This window comes from Artemia franciscana, chromosome 19 (genome assembly GCF_032884065.1).
Source record: "Artemia franciscana chromosome 19, ASM3288406v1, whole genome shotgun sequence".
Classification (NCBI taxonomy): domain Eukaryota; kingdom Metazoa; phylum Arthropoda; class Branchiopoda; order Anostraca; family Artemiidae; genus Artemia; species Artemia franciscana.
The window spans coordinates 2,792,127-2,811,915 of NC_088881.1; the positions used below are offsets into that span (position 1 = coordinate 2,792,127).

At 32.3% G+C, this 19,789-nt stretch overlaps 1 protein-coding gene across 1 annotated transcript in view; it reads left to right on the plus strand.

Moving 5' to 3' along the window:
* LOC136039169 (dynamin-like GTPase OPA1, mitochondrial) overlaps positions 1–19,789 on the plus strand; it is a gene marked incomplete in the record, with an annotated part of 327,166 nt that overhangs the window by 162,596 nt on the left and 144,781 nt on the right. The window contains 1 exon segment of the mRNA XM_065722682.1: positions 7,308–7,445. Within this exon segment, the coding sequence (XP_065578754.1) occupies positions 7,308–7,445 (138 nt within the window).

Sequence of the window (19,789 nt, forward strand, 5' to 3'; positions counted from 1 at the left end):
AAGAATAAAAACCTGTCTAGGATACGAGACTGACATAACCGGACCGGATCTGCTCTCTTGGGTGGAGTTGGGGGGGGGGGTAATTTGGAAAAATTAGGTATTTGTAACTTACGAAAGGGTGACCAGATCTTAATGAAATTTGATATTTAGAAGGATATTCTGCTTTAAAGCTCTAATTTTAAATGACAACCAGGTCCTCTAACATTGGGGGGAGTTGGAGGGGGAAACCGGAATTCTTGGAAAACGTGAAAATTGGGGTATTTTTATCTTACGAATAGGGGATTGGATCTTAATGAAATTTAATATTTAGAAGGAATTCATGTCTCAGAGCTCTTATTTCAAATCCCGACCAGATCTTTTGACATTGGGGGGAGTTGGAGGGGGAAATCTTGGAAAACACTTGGAGTGGAGGAATCGGGATGAAGCTTGGTGGATAGAATAAGCAAATTTCCTTGATACGTGATTGACGTAACTGTACTGGATTCGCTCTCTTTGGGGGAGTTGGGGGGAGGGGTTCAGTGATTTGGCGAGTTTGGTGCTTCTGGACGTGCTAGGACGATGAAAATTGGTAGGCGTGTCATGGAGCTGCACAAATTGACTTGATAAAGTCGTTTTCCCAGATTCGACCATCTGGGGGGGGGCTAAAAGGAGAGGAAAAATTAGAAAAAATGAGGTATTTATAACTTACGAGTGGGTGATCGGATCTTAATGAATTTTGATATTTAGAGGGACATCGTGATTCAGAGCTCTTATTTTAAATCCTGACCGGCATTAAGCCTCTGGTTTTCCTTTTAAATCAATCTATTGATTCTTAGAATTTTGTTAGAGCTCATACCGTATGAGCTCTTGGCTCTTAACTCTTCTTGCCTCGTCACATGTGTCATATGAGCTCTTAGGTCTTTTTTTATTCTTTACATTTATTTTTTTTTATTCTTATAATGTTGTGTTTCGTTGTTTATTTTTCATATTGGTTTCGGTAAATGGTCTCATGCTCCATATACTTTTTTTTTCATTTTAGCACATCCTCGCAAGCTCCGCTTTTGTTGTGCTATCAAACAGTTCGTGGTAACGAACTGTTTGCTAAGGTTTTGCTGCGCTAAGGTTTAGCTAAGCTAAGGTTTTGTACTGTTTTAAAAAGTAGAGTTGAGAGAAAGAGTCAAACTTTAGCGTAAAGAGCGGGACGTTGATGAGGGAGCAGCCCCTTTCATATACCGAGTAATTTCTGTTCGTTTTAAGTTTTAATGTCGCTCCTTACTTTAAGTTAAAAAAAAACTTGTTTTTTTTTATTTAATTAAATATAAAATGATTATTTTCAATAAAATTGCTCTACTACTACTACTACTACATGGTTTTGTTTTTAAGGCTCATCTTTTATTTTAGCTTTTATCTACTTTTGTGGCATTTTTTCTCTGCGGACATTTGAGGGGTGATCTCGTCAAGAACATTTAGAATTGTCTCTTTTCTCACTGGCTTTGGATTATTCTTTCTTATTTTTTTCATTAAACTAAAGCAAAAGCAAGGAAAATATTTAAAGTCCATCTTTGGACTTTGCAAAAATAGCAGAGTCCCCACACCCCGACAATGAATAATTTAAAAAACTCATTTTTTCATTGACGAACAAATGATTTTACGTTTTCTCGTAACGTCACGCTTAACCAGAGGCGCCTCAGGATTTATTTTCATTGGTCCATGCTTGCAAAGACACAAATGGCTCTCACCGCTAAGATAACTCCTTGGTTCCCATATAAAAATAAGGAAAAGCTCCATTCAGCCTACACTCACCAGTGCATAAAGAATAAAAAAAAAAGTAGTTCAATGTCAATAAAACAAAATAAAAATAAAAACGAAAAAAAGCAAAAAAGAAGAGTTATTTTATCTATTTATTGTTTTGAATTATAATGTTTTTTAGGTTTCCTTCCTTTTCTCCTTCTGTCTCTCTCTTTTTTTTTCTTTTTTTTTGTGCTGTTGCATTGGTGATTTCTCTTTTCATGATATATATATATATATATATATATATATATATATATATATATATATATATATATATATATATACATCTATTCATAGGTGGGACACAGGGACACAACTACAATGGCGCGTAACTAATATGGCGCTTAACGACTCTAACCTGGCTCAGCGGAAATATTTGCACTTATCTCTATTCACTAGCTGGGGTTCAAATGGTTGGGGTTTTGATCGATTATTATTGGTCACAGAATTTGTTCTGTGGCCAGTGTGGCACAGCCGGCGTGTCTAAAGAATTTATTTTGCCGGGAAGAACACAAATGGATATGAGTTCCTTATGGCGATTAAGGGAACTCCTTGGTTAGATGGTAGTCCTGTTTTTTACGGTAAAACCCGGATAGGAATTGTCTCTATTTGTTTTTTCAGTATAACTATTAAGACTCTGATTTAAGTGGACAATCTTGTGGCCAGAATTGTTAAGGTCAGTTCACTGTTCAGTTCAAACAAGGCAATAATAATGAGATAGTACTGTTCTTCTCACGTCAATGTTATTCTTATGAAATTTTTTCAAAATCATCTTGGTGGAGACAGTTGCCCCCCCCCCCCCCCAAAAAAAAAACTCCCTTGAAAGTATATAATTTATCCCAAACCAACAGGATGTTATAAACACCCAAAGAAACTTTAGATACCAAGTGACGTCTTGCGCCTTTTCAGACAGAATACATCTTATGCCATCTGTTAAAATCTAGCAGAATAGAAAATATGATTATAAAAAGCAAAGTAAAGAAGATAATGTTGCATATCTGATATAAAAATATTCCATGGCATACATTTGTTATTGCAATCAAATTGCTAGCAAACTAATGTTGCTAGTGATTATTGTTGTTAGTGCATTTACCTGTTTTCAGTCTAAACAAGGCAATAATAACGAGATAGTACTGTTCTTCTTATGTCGATTTTTAAATGATAAATTAATTAAGTTGGTTTTTTTCAAATTAACCAAGTTATAATAGAATAAAGAGACTTTAAAATCCGTCTAACTCTTCTTTGTTCAGTTTTAAGCATCTTAAACGTTACTGTAAGTTATTTAGTTACTGAGGTTACTATTATCTAGTTAGTAACTAAAACTTAGATGTTACTTTAAGTTGCGTAGTTACTTAAGTTACTATTACTTAGCTAAGTAACTAAAACTTAGATGTTACTTTAAGTTGCGTTGTTATTTTAGCTACTGTTACTTAGCTAAGTAACTACAACTTAGATGTCACCTTAAGTTGTGGAGTTACTTAAGCTACTGTTACTTAATTAATTAACTAAAACCGAGATGTTACTTTAAGTTGCGTAGTTACTTAAGCTACTGTTACTCAATTAAGTAACTAAAATTTAAATTTTACTTTAAGCTGCGTAGTTGCTTATGTTCCTGTTACTTAGTTAACAAACTAAAACTTAAATTTTACTTTAAGTTGCGTAGTTGCTTATGTTCCTGTTACTTAGTTAACAAACTAAAACTTAAATTTCACCTGAAGTCGTGGAGTTACTTCAGCTACTGTTACTTAGTTAAGTAACTAAAACTTAGATGTCACCTTAAGTTGTGGAGTTACTTTAGCTACTGTTACTTAGCTAAGTAACTAAAACTTAGATGTCACCTTAAGTTGCGTAGTTGCTTAAGCTACTGTTACTTAATAAAGTAACTAAAACTTAAATTTTACTTTAAGTTGCGTAGTTGCTTATGTTCCTGTTACTTAGTTAACAAACTAAAACTTAGATGTCATTTTAAGTTGCGTAGTTACTTAAGTAACTGTTACTTAGTTAAGTAACTAAAACTTAGATATTACATTGATGCGTAGTTAATTAAGTTACTGTTACTTAGTTAAGTTACTGAAACTTCGATATTAGGTGAACAAAGCACGCGTCATTAGGACTCCAAAAACAATTTAGTAAGTATTCAGGGTATATCTTCTTCTGGACTAGAACCTGTAGTGGCAAACTTCCTACTTCATTAAATTCACTAAATGTGTGTTTATAAGATTTTCAGGGATATTTTAATTTGATCCAAGTCCTACGTATTTTAAAACTATTTGAAATGACATTCCATTTATTGTTCATTATTTTTGTTTCCGGTTTTTTATCTGCACATTTGTAAGTCATCTTTTGTTTTTTCAGACCCACTTCCTCCCCCATCGTCAAACCCTGGATACGGCATCTGATAAGCTAAAATTTAGCATTATGAACAAACTGTCAATCATGGGTACAGTAATAGCTGCTACCTAATAAAGAGTGAATCACGGCCCATAGAAGCCTAATTGAAAGTTTAAAAATTAGCTTCTAAGAAAATATCCAGTGAGAAATATTTCACAATTGACGCGGTATCAAAAATAGTGGCTATCATTCAGAATCAACGGAATAATAATTTACAATCATGAAAAGAAATTTTTGAAAAAATTCGAAAAAGAGCCTGAAACTCCTCAAAGAGAATGTGAAATTGGAATAAAATAAAAAATCGATATCCCGTCTTTTAAAACTCAAACCGGCGGTTTACAGCCCCTTATATTGCAAAATAGGGAAAATTCTCGTGGGTAGCAGTGATGCGTCTCCCTTTTTCCTTTTTTTTTGAAGAAACACCACCTCTTTTCTTTACATCAGTTGTCTCGGTGGTATTTATTGTTTAGTTTGGGTCGGATCGCTGGTCAGGGTCAGAGGTGTTTCCCCTTACGACAAGCCAAAGGTCCACCCAGCTTTAAATGGGGTGGAAATCTAGGGGTGAAATCTAGGTGGTAAAAGAGGAGGTTTAGATGGTTTACCTCATCCCTGCCCCCCTAAAATTTTCGGGCAAGTGCCGATTATCAGGAGATCGATGTCTGTGCTGCGCTGAACTAATTGGTTAGTACGTGAAAGATTTTGTTTGTGTATTTGTAATTGCTGATAAATGTAAAAGTAATAGTGATAACCAACGGATTTTGCCTATTCTATTTCCCATCAAAATTCTATGGTTTTATCATTCTCAACCATACACTGTTTAAATTATCCATTAAGCAGATTTAAAAGCAAGCAAATATAGGCTACTTATAAAATACAGGTTTGTCTCTCTTGTAGGCTTATATTTGTCCCGCATAATACCCTTTGTGAGATTATTATTTTTTTTTCTCTTGAAGTGCTTATTTTCTTTTGTTCGCTATTCCGATTTTGTTTGTGTAGTGGGTTAAAAATGGTTAATATTCCTCCATATCTGGGTAAAAATGACGAATTGTTTGATTTCGGTAATATGCTTTGTTTAAGAGGTTGATTCATTACCTTATGCAGGTTCCTGTCCGATCTGTAGTAATCTGTATCCGAGGTTTTAGATTTTCTTATGGTTTTTAGCTAAGTGTTATTTCATCAAAGATTCAAAACTGAGTCATATTTTTATTAGTTTCCTTGCTTTAGTATATACATTATATTTCGCTCAAGATAGGTTTTGGTCAAGGCCGTATCCAGGGGAGTTGGGGGGTCTGAACCCCCCCCCCCAAATCTAGGTCTGACTTGTAAAAACGTAATAAAAATGTGTATAAAGAAATTCCTGATGCGTTTTTTAAAGTTTTTCTTGTAAAAGTTCCCCCCCCCCCTCCGTTGAATAGAATACCAACCCCTCTCTCTTAACAAAAATCCTGGATAGGGCTTGCTATTAGTAGTGTAGCGCAATTATTAGGTTGTGGTTTATTCACTGTTCAGAAAATAAGTTCTTAGCCTCTTTTATTTTATTAGGCCAAATTTTATTCACCAAATAGCGGATATTTTTGCTGTGTCAACCATCAGCTATCATCCTCAATATCTTGGCAGTGAAAGAAAAAAATTATCAAGCTAATTCTTCTTCAACAATTGTAGCCTATATCAAATTTCTTTGAGATCCGATCACCTTTTCGTAAGTTAAAAATACCTCATTTTTTCTAATTTTTCAGAATTAACCCAACCCCCCCCCCCCCCCAACTACCCCGAAGAGAGCGTATCCGTTCCGGTTATGTCAATCATGTATCTAGGACTTCTGCTTATTTTTCCCACAAGTTTCATCCCGATCCCTCCACTCTAAGTGTTTTCCAAGATTTTAGGTTTCCCCCTCCCAACTCCCCCTCCCCAATGTCGCCAGATCCGGTCGGGATTTAAAATAACAGCTCTGAGACACGATATCAAATTTCCAAAGATCAAATTTCATTAAGATCTGATCAACCGTTCGTAAGTTAAAATACTTCTATTTTTCTATTTTTTCCGAATTAACGGGCCCCCCACTCTCCTCCAGATGGTCAAATCGGGAACACGACTATTTCTAATTTAATCTGGTCCGGTCCCTGATACGCCTGCCAAATTTTATCGTCCTAGCTTATCTGGAAGTGCCTAAAGTAGCAAAACCGGGACCGAGAGACAGACCGACAGAATTTGTGATTGCTATATGTCGCTTGGTTAATACTAAGTGCCAATAAAACAAGAAGAACAATAAGGAATTCTTTTCGTAAAACAGTGAAATCTAATTTGAATGAATATTTCGGCCCTATGTCTAAGGGCTGTCTCAATAAAACATTAATATAATGAAAAAGAAAAACTTACAACAACATATGACCAATAGAACTAAAATGAAAATTCTTTGAAACATTCCCAGGATCCTTACTTCACCGAAGTTCAACCGGGACTGACTTGAACTTCGTCCTGGTTAAACTTTGCTGAAATAAGAATGCTGGGATTGTTTAAAAAAAAAAATTATTTTAGTTCTATCGGTCGTATCTTTAAGTTTTTTCCTTCTATATATTTATGTTTTGCCTATTGTTCTTCTTGTTTCTGATGTTTCATACACTAGCAACAATAATCACTAGCATCATTAGTTTGCTAGCAATTTGATTACACTAACAAATGTAGGCATGGACTATTTTTATATCAGATATGCAAAATTATCTTCTTCACTTTGCTTTTTATAATCACATTTTCCATTTTGCTAGACTTTAACAGATGGCATAAGATATATTGTGTTTAAAAAGGCGTAAGACGTCACTTGGTATCTAAAGTGTCTTCGGGTGTCTGTCTATAAGATCCTGTTGGTTTGGGATAAATTATATACTTTCAAGGACGTTTTTTTTTTTGGGGGGGGGGCAACTGTCTCCACCAAGCCAATTTCGAAAAACACCTTTTTCGGGGTATTTTCAATGAAATAAAAAAAAAAAAAAAACTAAGTTGCCAATCCTCCTCACATTTTTAAAGATTTCTGCCCCCTGCCCTCTTATATTTACATTACATGACGCCCCTGTATATTTATAATTGTGTAATTAATGTATTAATTTTGTCTTTGTTATTACAATATTTAATTTTACAATTAATTTTTTAAGGCGAGCAAAGAGAAATTGGATCAAATGACTGGTCCAGGATTGAAAGATAGATGGCTGAGGTGGCAATATCTATCAGAGGACCAGTTACTTAGAAGGGCAGTGGTCACCGAACTAGAAAAGGTCTTAAATTCTGATAAGGTAAGCAGTCAAGATTAACCTGATAAGGCTGAAAATTTGTGCTGCTTAAGGTGGGTTTAGTATGACTATTTTTAGCCTGCCTTTTGCCATGGCTGTTATGCCAGTGAAAAAGATTAATGCACTAAAGGCAGAGAAAAAGAAATTGTTTAAATTAAATATTGTTTAAGTGAATCTAAATATGTGTAATTTATTATGTTTAATTGTTTAAATTAAATATTGTTGAATTAAATTGTTTAAATTATTGTTTAAATTGTTTAATTAATTGTTTAAATTAAATTTGTTTAAATTAAATATGTAAGAAATTATGCAACCATATAACTTTTGAAAAATGAGAAAAATTTGGGAAATTCAGTTTTTAATGATTTCGCCTCGATATTTAGTTGCGTAGTTTTGGTAGAAACAGCCTGAAAAGATAAGAGGTGAAATAGTAGCCTAAACTGACTAGACAGGAAATTTTGAGCCTAGAAGGTTTCATAGGTAGTGCCACTAACTGCCACAGGGATGGTTTCTAGAGATCCTCGGTGACCTTTCCAGACAAGATTCCTGTTAAATGGTTTCTGGTTTCGGAGTTGGAGATGGTTTCTAAAGATCCTCAAAGACCTTTCCAGACAAGATTCCAATTAAATAGTTTCTGGTTTCTGAGTAAGAGATGGTCTCTGAAGATTCTCAGTGACCTTTCCGGACATGATTCTAGTTAAATAGTTTCTGGATTCAACGTGGATCACTGGTAGTGGAATTAAAATTTTCAAATTGAGCCGGATTTTATTTTCAAATGTGGATTTCACTAAGCTTTAGTTTATGCTGCATGGTAATTTTTGTTCGTGCATGTTAGGGATGTATTTGAGTTATACGGTTTCGCCTATTTTCTTTATAAGAGGTATTAACGCACAGAAGAGTAAATTAAAGACAACACTTACTTACGCTTCAGACAAGACACAAGTTGGAAGGTAGTTCTCGGTGGCGTTTGGACTTTGCAGACGGGAGAGATTCACTATGTCGTGGGATAATGGAGTGAATACTAGAATTCTATGGCGGCCATGACAGCGAAAATCTTTGATGTACCAATGACAGTGAAAATGATATCTAATTGTTTTAATTGCAAACTTACACAACCTTATGTACCTTGAAGAAATTGGGGAAAAATCAAGAATTTATTTTAAATTATAAATTACCCAATGCGTAATTATCCAATTTTTGGTTGTAGTTGGTGCCAAAATAAAAAAAAAACGTGGGTAAGAAATCACCAAAAAATAGGCTATAAACAAATGGCACCGAACAGCTTAAGAATATGTAGCTCTCCTTTTTAAGTGTTGCGATCTTTGGGAATGATTCGCTAATTTTTTTGGGTAAAGCGTGGACTGATTTAGCTGATTAATATTGCTTATTGGCTTTATCGGTTCAATTCGGCAACACTGAGGAAAATATGATACTCGCTTAAAAACTTAATAATTGCAAAACACCCGAAAATTTTCGAAAATCACAGTTCTAGCTATGAACAGACCTAAGATAGCTCCAGGTTTAATGTCTTCGGTAGTTTAATTGGCTCGAGGTCTGTTGTACCGATTTTCAGCCATACTCGGCTCTATCCTTTTTTTTTTTCTTGCTGAATATTATCGACTTTACTTAAACTTAGATTCAATAAGACATTCACTTTAATAAACAATAAGAATAAGTATACGTATAGTAATTTACTACGACTTGTTAAACACTTCCAGAAAAAGGGACGAACGGGTCTCGAAACCGGGTTGTCTTGGTCGTCGGATTTCAGCTTTGACCTGGTTAGTTGACTTCGAATTTTATTTTATGTGAATTTTGGTCTTTTTTATACCCTCAGTCACCTTAACCGTTCTAAACGTCTTAAATTAACTTGATACAAATAATTACATTCCTTTGTATGTTTTGACGTCAAATATCTTAAGTGCAAAATTTTAAAAGGCCAAAAGGAAATTCCATATAATTTCATCTAGAAATTCCAAGTAATTCCTCTATTGAATAGCCGTACAAATGAATCGTTTATCATTTTTTTCGAAAACCCGTTTACGACAATATTGCTAGGACAGAGTAATAAAGGAGGAAAAATCGGACATTTAAATTTACAAAGCGCTAACAACAACATGGAAGTGTTCCTATATAAAAAAACGCAACTCCTCATTGATAATTCAAAAATGAATACTGAACCACGGGTGGCCTTTTTTTTCTTTTTTTTTTACAAAGTATCGAACTAAGAATTATGTATTTGCAATGATGTGATATCAACATTGTCCAAAGAAGTACGTGAAGCAAATCTTTGACAAAATGGAAAAATGTTGGGCGGATTTTTTCTTTTTCATTTTTAGTAAATATCTTGCAAAAAGGTATAAAATATAGAATATAAGGCAGCGTGACAGTGTCGTGACGAGGAAAAAAGGTGAAGAAAAAATTTGCTAAAACGGGAAAATATGGAGCGGGTTTTTGCTTGATCAATTCTAGTAAATATCTTCCAAAAAGGCATAACACACAAGATATGCCATAACCAGTTTTAGATGGTCCCTGGGTTTTCCAACAGGTGAAGAGGAAAATATATATTCTCTAGTCCAGGAAGATCATGGAAAACATCCAGCTCTGTTCAGTTTAATTGCTAAAACAGGATTATGTCCAGTGAATTCAGACTCATAGTGATCAGACCAATCAACTGTTGTAATTTTGGCTGCAGAAAGAGAAGAGGTGGTTTCTTGAGATCCGCGGTGACCTTGCCAGACAACATTCCGGTTAAATGGTTTCTGGTTTCTGAGTACGAGATGGTTTCTGGAGATCCTCGGTGACCTTTCTTAACAAGATTCCGGTTAAATGGTTTCTGTTTTCTGAGTAAGAGATGGTTTCTGAAGTTCCTCGGTGACCTTTCCAGACAATATTCCGGTTAAATTCTTTCTGAGTACGAGATGGTTTCTGGAGATCCTCGGTGACCTTTCCTGACAAGATTCCGGTTAAATGGTTTCTGGTTTCTGAGTACGAGATGGTTTCTGGAGATCCTCAGTGACCTTTCCTGACAAGATTCCGGTTAAATGGTTTCTGGTTTCTGAGTACGAGATGGTTTCTGGAGATCCTCAGTGACCTTTCCTGACAAGATTCTGGTTAAATGGTTTCTGGTTTCTGAATACGAGATGGTTTCTGGAGATCCTCGGTGACCTTTCCTGACAAGATTCCGGTTAAATGGTTTCTGGTTTCCGAGTAAGAGATGGTTTCTGAAGCTCCTCAGTGACCTTTCCAGACAACATTCCGGTTAAATGGGCTCTGGCTTCTGAGTAAGAGATTGTTTCTGAAGATCCTCGTTGGGCTTTCCAGACAATATTTCGGTTAAATTGTTTCTGGTTTCTGAGTAAACGATGGTTTCCGAAGATCTTCAATTACCTTTCCAGACAACATTTCGGTCAAATGGTTTCTGGTTTCTGAGTAAGAGATGGTTTCTAGAGATCCTCGGTGACCTTTCTAGACAAGATTCCTGTTAAATGGTTTCTGGTTTCGGTGTTGAAGATGGTTTCTAAAGATCCTCAATGACCTTTCCAGACAAGATTCTAATTAAATGGTTTCTGGTTTCTGAGTAAGAGATGGTTTCTAGAGATTCTCGGTGACCTTTCCGGACAAGATTCCAGTTAAATAGTTTCTGGATTCTGAGTAAAAGATGGTCTCTGAAGATCCTCAATGACCTTTCCAGATGGTCTCTGAAGATCCTCAATGACCTTTCCAGACAAGATTCCGGTTATACGGTTTCTGGTTTCTGAGTAAGAGACGGTTTCAAGAGATCCTCGGTGACCTTTCCAAACAATATTCCTGTTAAATGGCTTCTGGTTTCTTACTTGGAGATGGTTTCTAAAGATTCTTAATGACTTTTCCAGACAATATTCCATTTCAATTGTTTGTGGTTCCAGAGTAAAAGATTGTTTCTGAAGATCCTCTGTGACCTTTCCAGACAAGAATCTGGTTAAAAGATTTCTCGTTCCTGAATAAGAGATGGTTTCTGGAGATTATCTGTGATCTTTCTGGACCAGATTCCAGTTAAATAGTTTTTAGATTCTGAGTAAAAGATGGTCTTTAAAGATCCTCAATGACCTTTCCAGACAAGATTCCGGTTATACGGTTTCTGGTTTCTGAGTAAGAGACGGTTTCAGGAGATCCTCGGTGACCTTTCCAGACAAGATTCCGGTTAAGTGGTTTATGGTTTCTGAGTAACAGATGGTTTCTGGAAATCTTCGGTGACCTTTCCAGACAAGGTTCCGGTTAAATGCAGATTTAGAGGAAGTCTTATCTACTAAATCTACTCAACTACTGATAGTGGAGAGCAAGTTGGCAAATTTTGCTTTGTTAAAAGCTGCACTGTATTAACCATCCCCTATCGTGGACATCCATGTTCCTTTCAAAGGTTGAGTCACCGCTTAGCCGAATAGCAAGCTTGGGCATAGATGGAGAAAAATTGCCATAATAATCTAATTGCTGCTCTGATTCAGAATATTGATGAAAAGTTTCAAATATGATTATCTCCGTTAGATACTCAGAATACTACACAATTTTTGGACGGAGCTCTCCACTTCTTTTGCACCATTCAATTAGTCCTTGAAAAACTTAGCAAACTCTATAAAAAAAAATGAATCACTAATTAAAAAATGTTGTCTCAAAAGGTTTGATCTCGGCTGAGCTTTTCCGTTATGTCTTTTAATTTATTTTTTTTTTTTCATGAAAATTTTTATTGTAGTTGGATTCGATTTTTATTGTTTGATTATTGAAATTTTTATTGTGGTTGGATTAGTGGCTGCTTGGGTTTTCGATATCGATGAAAAGCTTCTAATTTGATTTTCTACGTTTGGTACTCAGAAGACTTATCACTTTTTGGATAAGGTTCTCCACTTGCTTTTGCACCGGCCTTGTAGTCCCTGTAAAACTTAAGAAAAAAAATCGCAAAATACCAAGGACATTTAGTGAACATGACATCCATGTGCCGTTATGCGGTTTCAGCACTTAGCGGGTGCCAAGTTTGAAATTAAGGAATGTGTTTGAAAAATCAGATGAAAATAGGCGAAAAAATTATATCATTATGAAGCACTAGGAAATGTAGCACTACTTATTGTTCTAATAAAAGACAACAACTGTCATTATTTGACAGTAAACCGAGTAAAAAAAAATAATAAAAATAAAATTAACCCTAACAACATTATTACCAAGTAGGACTAGAGATGAAAAAATTGTATCCATTATTGGATAGCTAAAAATTTGAGCTACGCAATGTAAATGTAGCACTACTTATTGTTCTGATAAAAGACAACAACTTCCGAGTAAAAAAAAAAAGAAATAAAATTAACCCTAACAACATTATTACCAAGTAGGACTAGAATTGAAAAAAAATGTATCCATTATTGGATAGCTAAAAATTTGAGCTACGCAATGTAAATGTAGCACTACTTATTGTTCTGATAAAAGACAGCAACTTCCGAGTAAAAAAAAAAAATAAGAAATAAAATTAACCCTAACAACATTATTACCAAGTAGGACTAGAATTGAAAAAAAATGTATCCATTATTGGATAGCTAAAAATTTGAGCTAGGCAATGTAAATGTAGCATTACTTATTGTTCTGATAAAAGACAACAACTGTCATTATTTGACAGTAAACCGAGTAAAAAAAAATTTTTTTTTAATTAACCCTAACAACATTATTACCAAGTAGGACTAGAATTGAAAAAAAATATATCCATTATTGGATAGCTAAAAATTTGAGCTAGGCAATGTAAATGTAGCATTACTTATTGTTCTGATAAAAGACAACAACTGTCATTATTTGACAGTAAACCGAGTTAAAAATAAAAATAAAACTAACCCTAACAACACTATTACCAAGTAGGGGTAGAATTGAAAAAAAAAAATGTATCCATTATTGGATAGCTAAAAATTTGAGCTAGGCAATGTAAATGTAGCATTACTTATTGTTCTGATAAAAGACAACAACTGTCATTATTTGACAGTTAAAAAAAACCGAGTAAAAAAAAAATTTTTTTAATTAACCCTAACAACATTATTACCAAGTAGGACTAGAATTGAAAAAAAAATATATCCATTATTGGATAGCTAAAAATTTGAGCTAGGCAATGTAAATGTAGCATTACTTATTGTTCTGATAAAAGACAACAACTGTCATTATTTGACAGTAAACCGAGTAAAAAAAAATTTTTTTTTTAATTAACCCTAACAACATTATTACCAAGTAGGACTAGAATTGAAAAAAAATATATCCATTATTGGATAGCTAAAAATTTGAGCTAGGCAATGTAAATGTAGCATTACTTATTGTTCTGATAAAAGACAACAACTGTCATTATTTGACAGTAAACCGAGTTAAAAATAAAAATAAAACTAACCCTAACAACACTATTACCAAGTAGGGGTAGAATTGAAAAAAAAAATGTATCCATTATTGGATAGCTAAAAATTTGAGCTAGGCAATGTAAATGTAGCATTACTTATTGTTCTGATAAAAGACAACAACTGTCATTATTTGACAGTTAAACCGAGTAAAAAAAAAAATTTGTTTCAATTAACCCTAACAACATTATTACCAAGTAGGACTAGAATTGAAAAAAAATATATCCATTATTGGATAGCTAAAAATTTGAGCTAGGCAATGTAAATGTAGCATTACTTATTGTTCTGATAAAAGACAACAACTGTTATTATTTGACAGTAAACCGAGTTAAAAATAAAAATAAAACTAACCCTAACAACACTTATTACCAAGTAGGACTAGAATTGAAAAAAAAAATGTATCCATTATTGGATAGCTAAAAATTTGAGCTAGGCAATGTAAATGTAGCATTACTTATTGTTCTGATAAAAGACAACAACTGTCATTATTTGACAGTAAACCGAGTAAAAAATTTTTTTTTTTTTTAATTAACCCTAACAACATTATTACCAAGTAGGACTAGAATTGAAAAAAAATATATCCATTATTGGATAGCTAAAAATTTGAGCTAGGCAATGTAAATGTAGCATTACTTATTGTTCTGATAAAAGACAACAACTGTCATTATTTGACAGTAAACCGAGTAAAAAAAAAATTTTTTAATTAACCCTAACAACATTATTACCAAGTAGGACTAGAATTGAAAAAAAAAATGTATCCATTATTGGATAGCTAAAAATTTGAGCTAGGCAATGTAAATGTAGCATTACTTATTGTTCTGATAAAAGACAACAACTGTCATTATTTGACAGTAAACCGAGTAAAAAAAAATTTTTTTTAATTAACCCTAACAACATTATTACCAAGTAGGACTAGAATTGAAAAAAAAATATATCCATTATTGGATAGCTAAAAATTTGAGCTAGGCAATGTAAATGTAGCATTACTTATTGTTCTGATAAAAGACAACAACTGTATTATTTGACAGTAAACCGAGTAAAAAAAATAAAACTAACCCTAACAACATTATTACCAAGTAGGACTAGAATTGAAAAAAAAATTATCCATTATTGGATAGCTAAAAATTTGAGCTAGGCAATGTAAATGTAGCACCTCTTACTGTTCTGATAAAAGACAACAACTGTCATTATTTGACAGTAAACCGAGTAAAAATTTTTTTTTAATTAACCCTAACAACATTATTACCAAGTAGGACTAGAATTGAAAAAAAAATGTATCCATTATTGGATAGCTAAAAATTTGAGCTAGGCAATGTAAATGTAGCATTACTTATTGTTCTGATAAAAGACAACAACTGTCATTATTTGACAGTAAACCGAGTAAAAAAATTTTTTATTAACCCTAACAACATTATTACCAAGTAGGACTAGAATTGAAAAAAAAATGTATCCATTATTGGATAGCTAAAAATTTGAGCTAGGCAATGTAAATGTAGCATTACTTATTGTTCTGATAAAAGACAACAACTGTCATTATTTGACAGTAAACCGAGTAAAAATAAAAATAAAATTAACCCTAACAACATTATTACCAAGTAGGACTAGAATTGAAAAAAAAAATGTATCCATTATTGGATAGCTAAAAATTTGAGCTAGGCAATGTAAATGTAGCATTACTTATTGTTCTGATAAAAGACAACAACTGTCATTATTTGACAGTAAACCGAGTAAAAAAAAAATTTTTTTTTAATTAACCCTAACAACATTATTACCAAGTAGGACTAGAATTGAAAAAAAATGTATCCATTATTGGATAGCTAAAAATTTGAGCTAGGCAATGTAAATGTAGCATTACTTATTGTTCTGATAAAAGACAACAACTGTCATTATTTGACAGTAAACCGAGTAAAAATAAAAATAAAATTAACCCTAACAACATTATTACCAAGTAGGACTAGAATTGAAAAAAAAAATGTATCCATTATTGGATAGCTAAAAATTTGAGCTAGGCAATGTAAATGTAGCATTACTTATTGTTCTGATAAAAGACAACAACTGTCATTATTTGACAGTAAACCGAGTAAAAAAAAATTTTTTTTTTAATTAACCCTAACAACATTATTACCAAGTAGGACTAGAATTGAAAAAAAAATATATCCATTATTGGATAGCTAAAAATTTGAGCTAGGCAATGTAAATGTAGCATTACTTATTGTTCTGATAAAAGACAACAACTGTCATTATTTGACAGTAAACCGAGTAAAAAATTTTTTTTTAATTAACCCTAACAACATTATTACCAAGTAGGACTAGAATTGAAAAAAAAATGTATCCATTATTGGATAGCTAAAAATTTGAGCTAGGCAATGTAAATGTAGCATTACTTATTGTTCTGATAAAAGACAACAACTGTCATTATTTGACAGTAAACCGAGTAAAAAAAAAATAAAATTAACCCTAACAACATTATTACCAAGTAGGACTAGAATTGAAAAAAAAATGTATCCATTATTGGATAGCTAAAAATTTGAGCTAGGCAATGTAAATGTAGCATTACTTATTGTTCTGATAAAAGACAACAACTGTCATTATTTGACAGTAAACCGAGTAAAAAAAATTTTTTTTAATTAACCCTAACAACATTATTACCAAGTAGGACTAGAATTGAAAAAAAATATATCCATTATTGGATAGCTAAAAATTTGAGCTAGGCAATGTAAATGTAGCATTACTTATTGTTCTGATAAAAGACAACAACTGTCATTATTTGACAGTAAACCGAGTAAAAAAAATTTTTTAATTAACCCTAACAACATTATTACCAAGTAGGACTAGAATTGAAAAAAAAATGTATCCATTATTGGATAGCTAAAAATTTGAGCTAGGCAATGTAAATGTAGCATTACTTATTGTTCTGATAAAAGACAACAACTGTCATTATTTGACAGTAAACCGAGTAAAAAAAAAAATTAATTAACCCTAACAACATTATTACCAAGTAGGACTAGAATTGAAAAAAAATATATCCATTATTGGATAGCTAAAAATTTGAGCTAGGCAATGTAAATGTAGCATTACTTATTGTTCTGATAAAAGACAACAACTGTCATTATTTGACAGTAAACCGAGTAAAAAAAAATAAAATTAACCCTAACAACATTATTACCAAGTAGGACTAGAATTGAAAAAAAAATATATCCATTATTGGATAGCTAAAAATTTGAGCTAGGCAATGTAAATGTAGCATTACTTATTGTTCTGATAAAAGACAACAACTGTCATTATTTGACAGTAAACCGAGTAAAAAATTTTTTTTTTAATTAACCCTAACAACATTATTACCAAGTAGGACTAGAATTGAAAAAAAAATATATCCATTATTGGATAGCTAAAAATTTGAGCTAGGCAATGTAAATGTAGCACTACTTATTGTTCTGATAAAAGACAACAACTGTCATTATTTGACAGTAAACCGAGTAAAAAAAAAAAATAAAATTAACCCTAACAACATTATTACCAAGTAGGACTAGAATTGAAAAAAAAATGTATCCATTATTGGATAGCTAAAAATTTGAGCTAGGCAATGTAAATGTAGCACTACTTATTGTTCTGATAAAAGACAACAACTGTCATTATTTGACAGTAAACCGAGTAAAAAATTAAAAATAAAATTAACCCTAACAACATTATTACCAAGTAGGACTAGAATTGAAAAAAAAATGTATCCATTATTGGATAGCTAAAAATTTGAGCTAGGCAATGTAAATGTAGCTACTTATTGTTCTGATAAAAGACAACAACTGTCATTATTTGACAGTAAACCGAGTAAAATTTTTTTTTTTTAATTAACCCTAACAACATTATTACCAAGTAGGACTAGAATTGAAAAAAAAATATATCCATTATTGGATAGCTAAAAATTTGAGCTAGGCAATGTAAATGTAGCATTACTTATTGTTCTGATAAAAGACAACAACTGTCATTATTTGACAGTAAACCGAGTAAAAAAATTTTTTTTTTAATTAACCCTAACAACATTATTACCAAGTAGGACTAGAATTGAAAAAAAAATGTATCCATTATTGGATAGCTAAAAATTTGAGCTAGGCAATGTAAATGTAGCATTACTTATTGTTCTGATAAAAGACAACAACTGTCATTATTTGACAGTAAACCGAGTAAAAAAAAAATAAAATTAACCCTAACAACATTATTACCAAGTAGGACTAGAATTGAAAAAAAATGTATCCATTATTGGATAGCTAAAAATTTGAGCTAGGCAATGTAAATGTAGCATTACTTATTGTTCTGATAAAAGACAACAACTGTCATTATTTGACAGTAAACCGAGTAAAAAAATTTAATTAACCCTAACAACATTATTACCAAGTAGGACTAGAATTGAAAAAAAATATATCCATTATTGGATAGCTAAAAATTTGAGCTAGGCAATGTAAATGTAGCATTACTTATTGTTCTGATAAAAGACAACAACTGTCATTATTTGACAGTAAACCGAGTAAAAAAATTTTTTTTTTTAATTAACCCTAACAACATTATTACCAAGTAGGACTAGAATTGAAAAAAAAATGTATCCATTATTGGATAGCTAAAAATTTGAGCTAGGCAATGTAAATGTAGCATTACTTATTGTTCTGATAAAAGACAACAACTGTCATTATTTGACAGTAAACCGAGTAAAAAAAAAAATAATTAACCCTAACAACATTATTACCAAGTACGACTAGAATTGAAAAAAAATGTATCCATTATTGGATAGCTAAAAATATGAGCTAGGCAATGTAAATGTAGCACTACTTATTGTTCTAATAAAAGACAACAACTGTCATTATTTGACAGTAAACCGAGTAAAAAAAAATAAAATTAACCCTAACAACATTATTACCAAGTAGGACTAGAATTGAAAAAAAAATGTATCCATTATTGGATAGCTAAAAATTTGAGCTAGGCAATGTAAATGTAGCATTACTTATTGTTCTGATAAAAGACAACAACTGTCATTATTTGACAGTAAACCGAGTAAAAAATTAATTAACCCTAACAACATTATTACCAAGTAGGACTAGAATTGAAAAAAAAATGTATCCATTATTGGATAGCTAAAAATTTGAGCTAGGCAATGTAAATGTAGCATTACTTATTGTTCTGATAAAAGACAACAACTGTCATTATTTGACAGTAAACGAGTAAAAAATTAATTAACCCTAACAACATTATTACCAAGTAGGACTAGAATTGAAAAAAAATGTATCCATTATTGGATAGCTAAAAATATGAGCTAGGCAATGTAAATGTAGCACTACTTATTGTTCTGATAAAAGACAACAACTGTCATTATTTGACAGTAAACCGAGTAAAAAAAATAATAATAAAAATAAAATTAACCCTAACAACATTATTACCAAGTAGGACTAGAATTGAAAAAAAAATGTTTCCATTATTGGATAGCTAAAAATTTGAGCTAGGCAATGTAAATGTAGCACTACTTATTGTTCTGATAAAAGACAACAACTGTCATTATTTGACAGTAAACCGAGTAAAAAATAAAAATAAAATTAACCCTAACAACATTATTACCAAGTAGGACTAGAATTGAAAAAAAAATGTATCCATTATTGGGTAGCTAAAAATATGAGCTAGGCAATGTAAATGTAGCACTACTTATTGTTCTGATAAAAGACAACAACTTCCGAGTAAAAAAAAAAAAAAATTAACCCTAACAACATTATTACCAAGTAGGACTAGAATTGAAAAAAAATGTATCCATTATTGGATAGCTAAAAATTTGAGCTAGGCAATGTAAAATGTAGCACTACTTATTGTTCTGATAAAAGACAACAACTGTCATTATTTGACAGTAAACCGAGTAAAAAAAAAAAATAAAATTAACCCTAACAACATTATTACCAAGTAGGACTAGAATTGAAAAAAAAATGT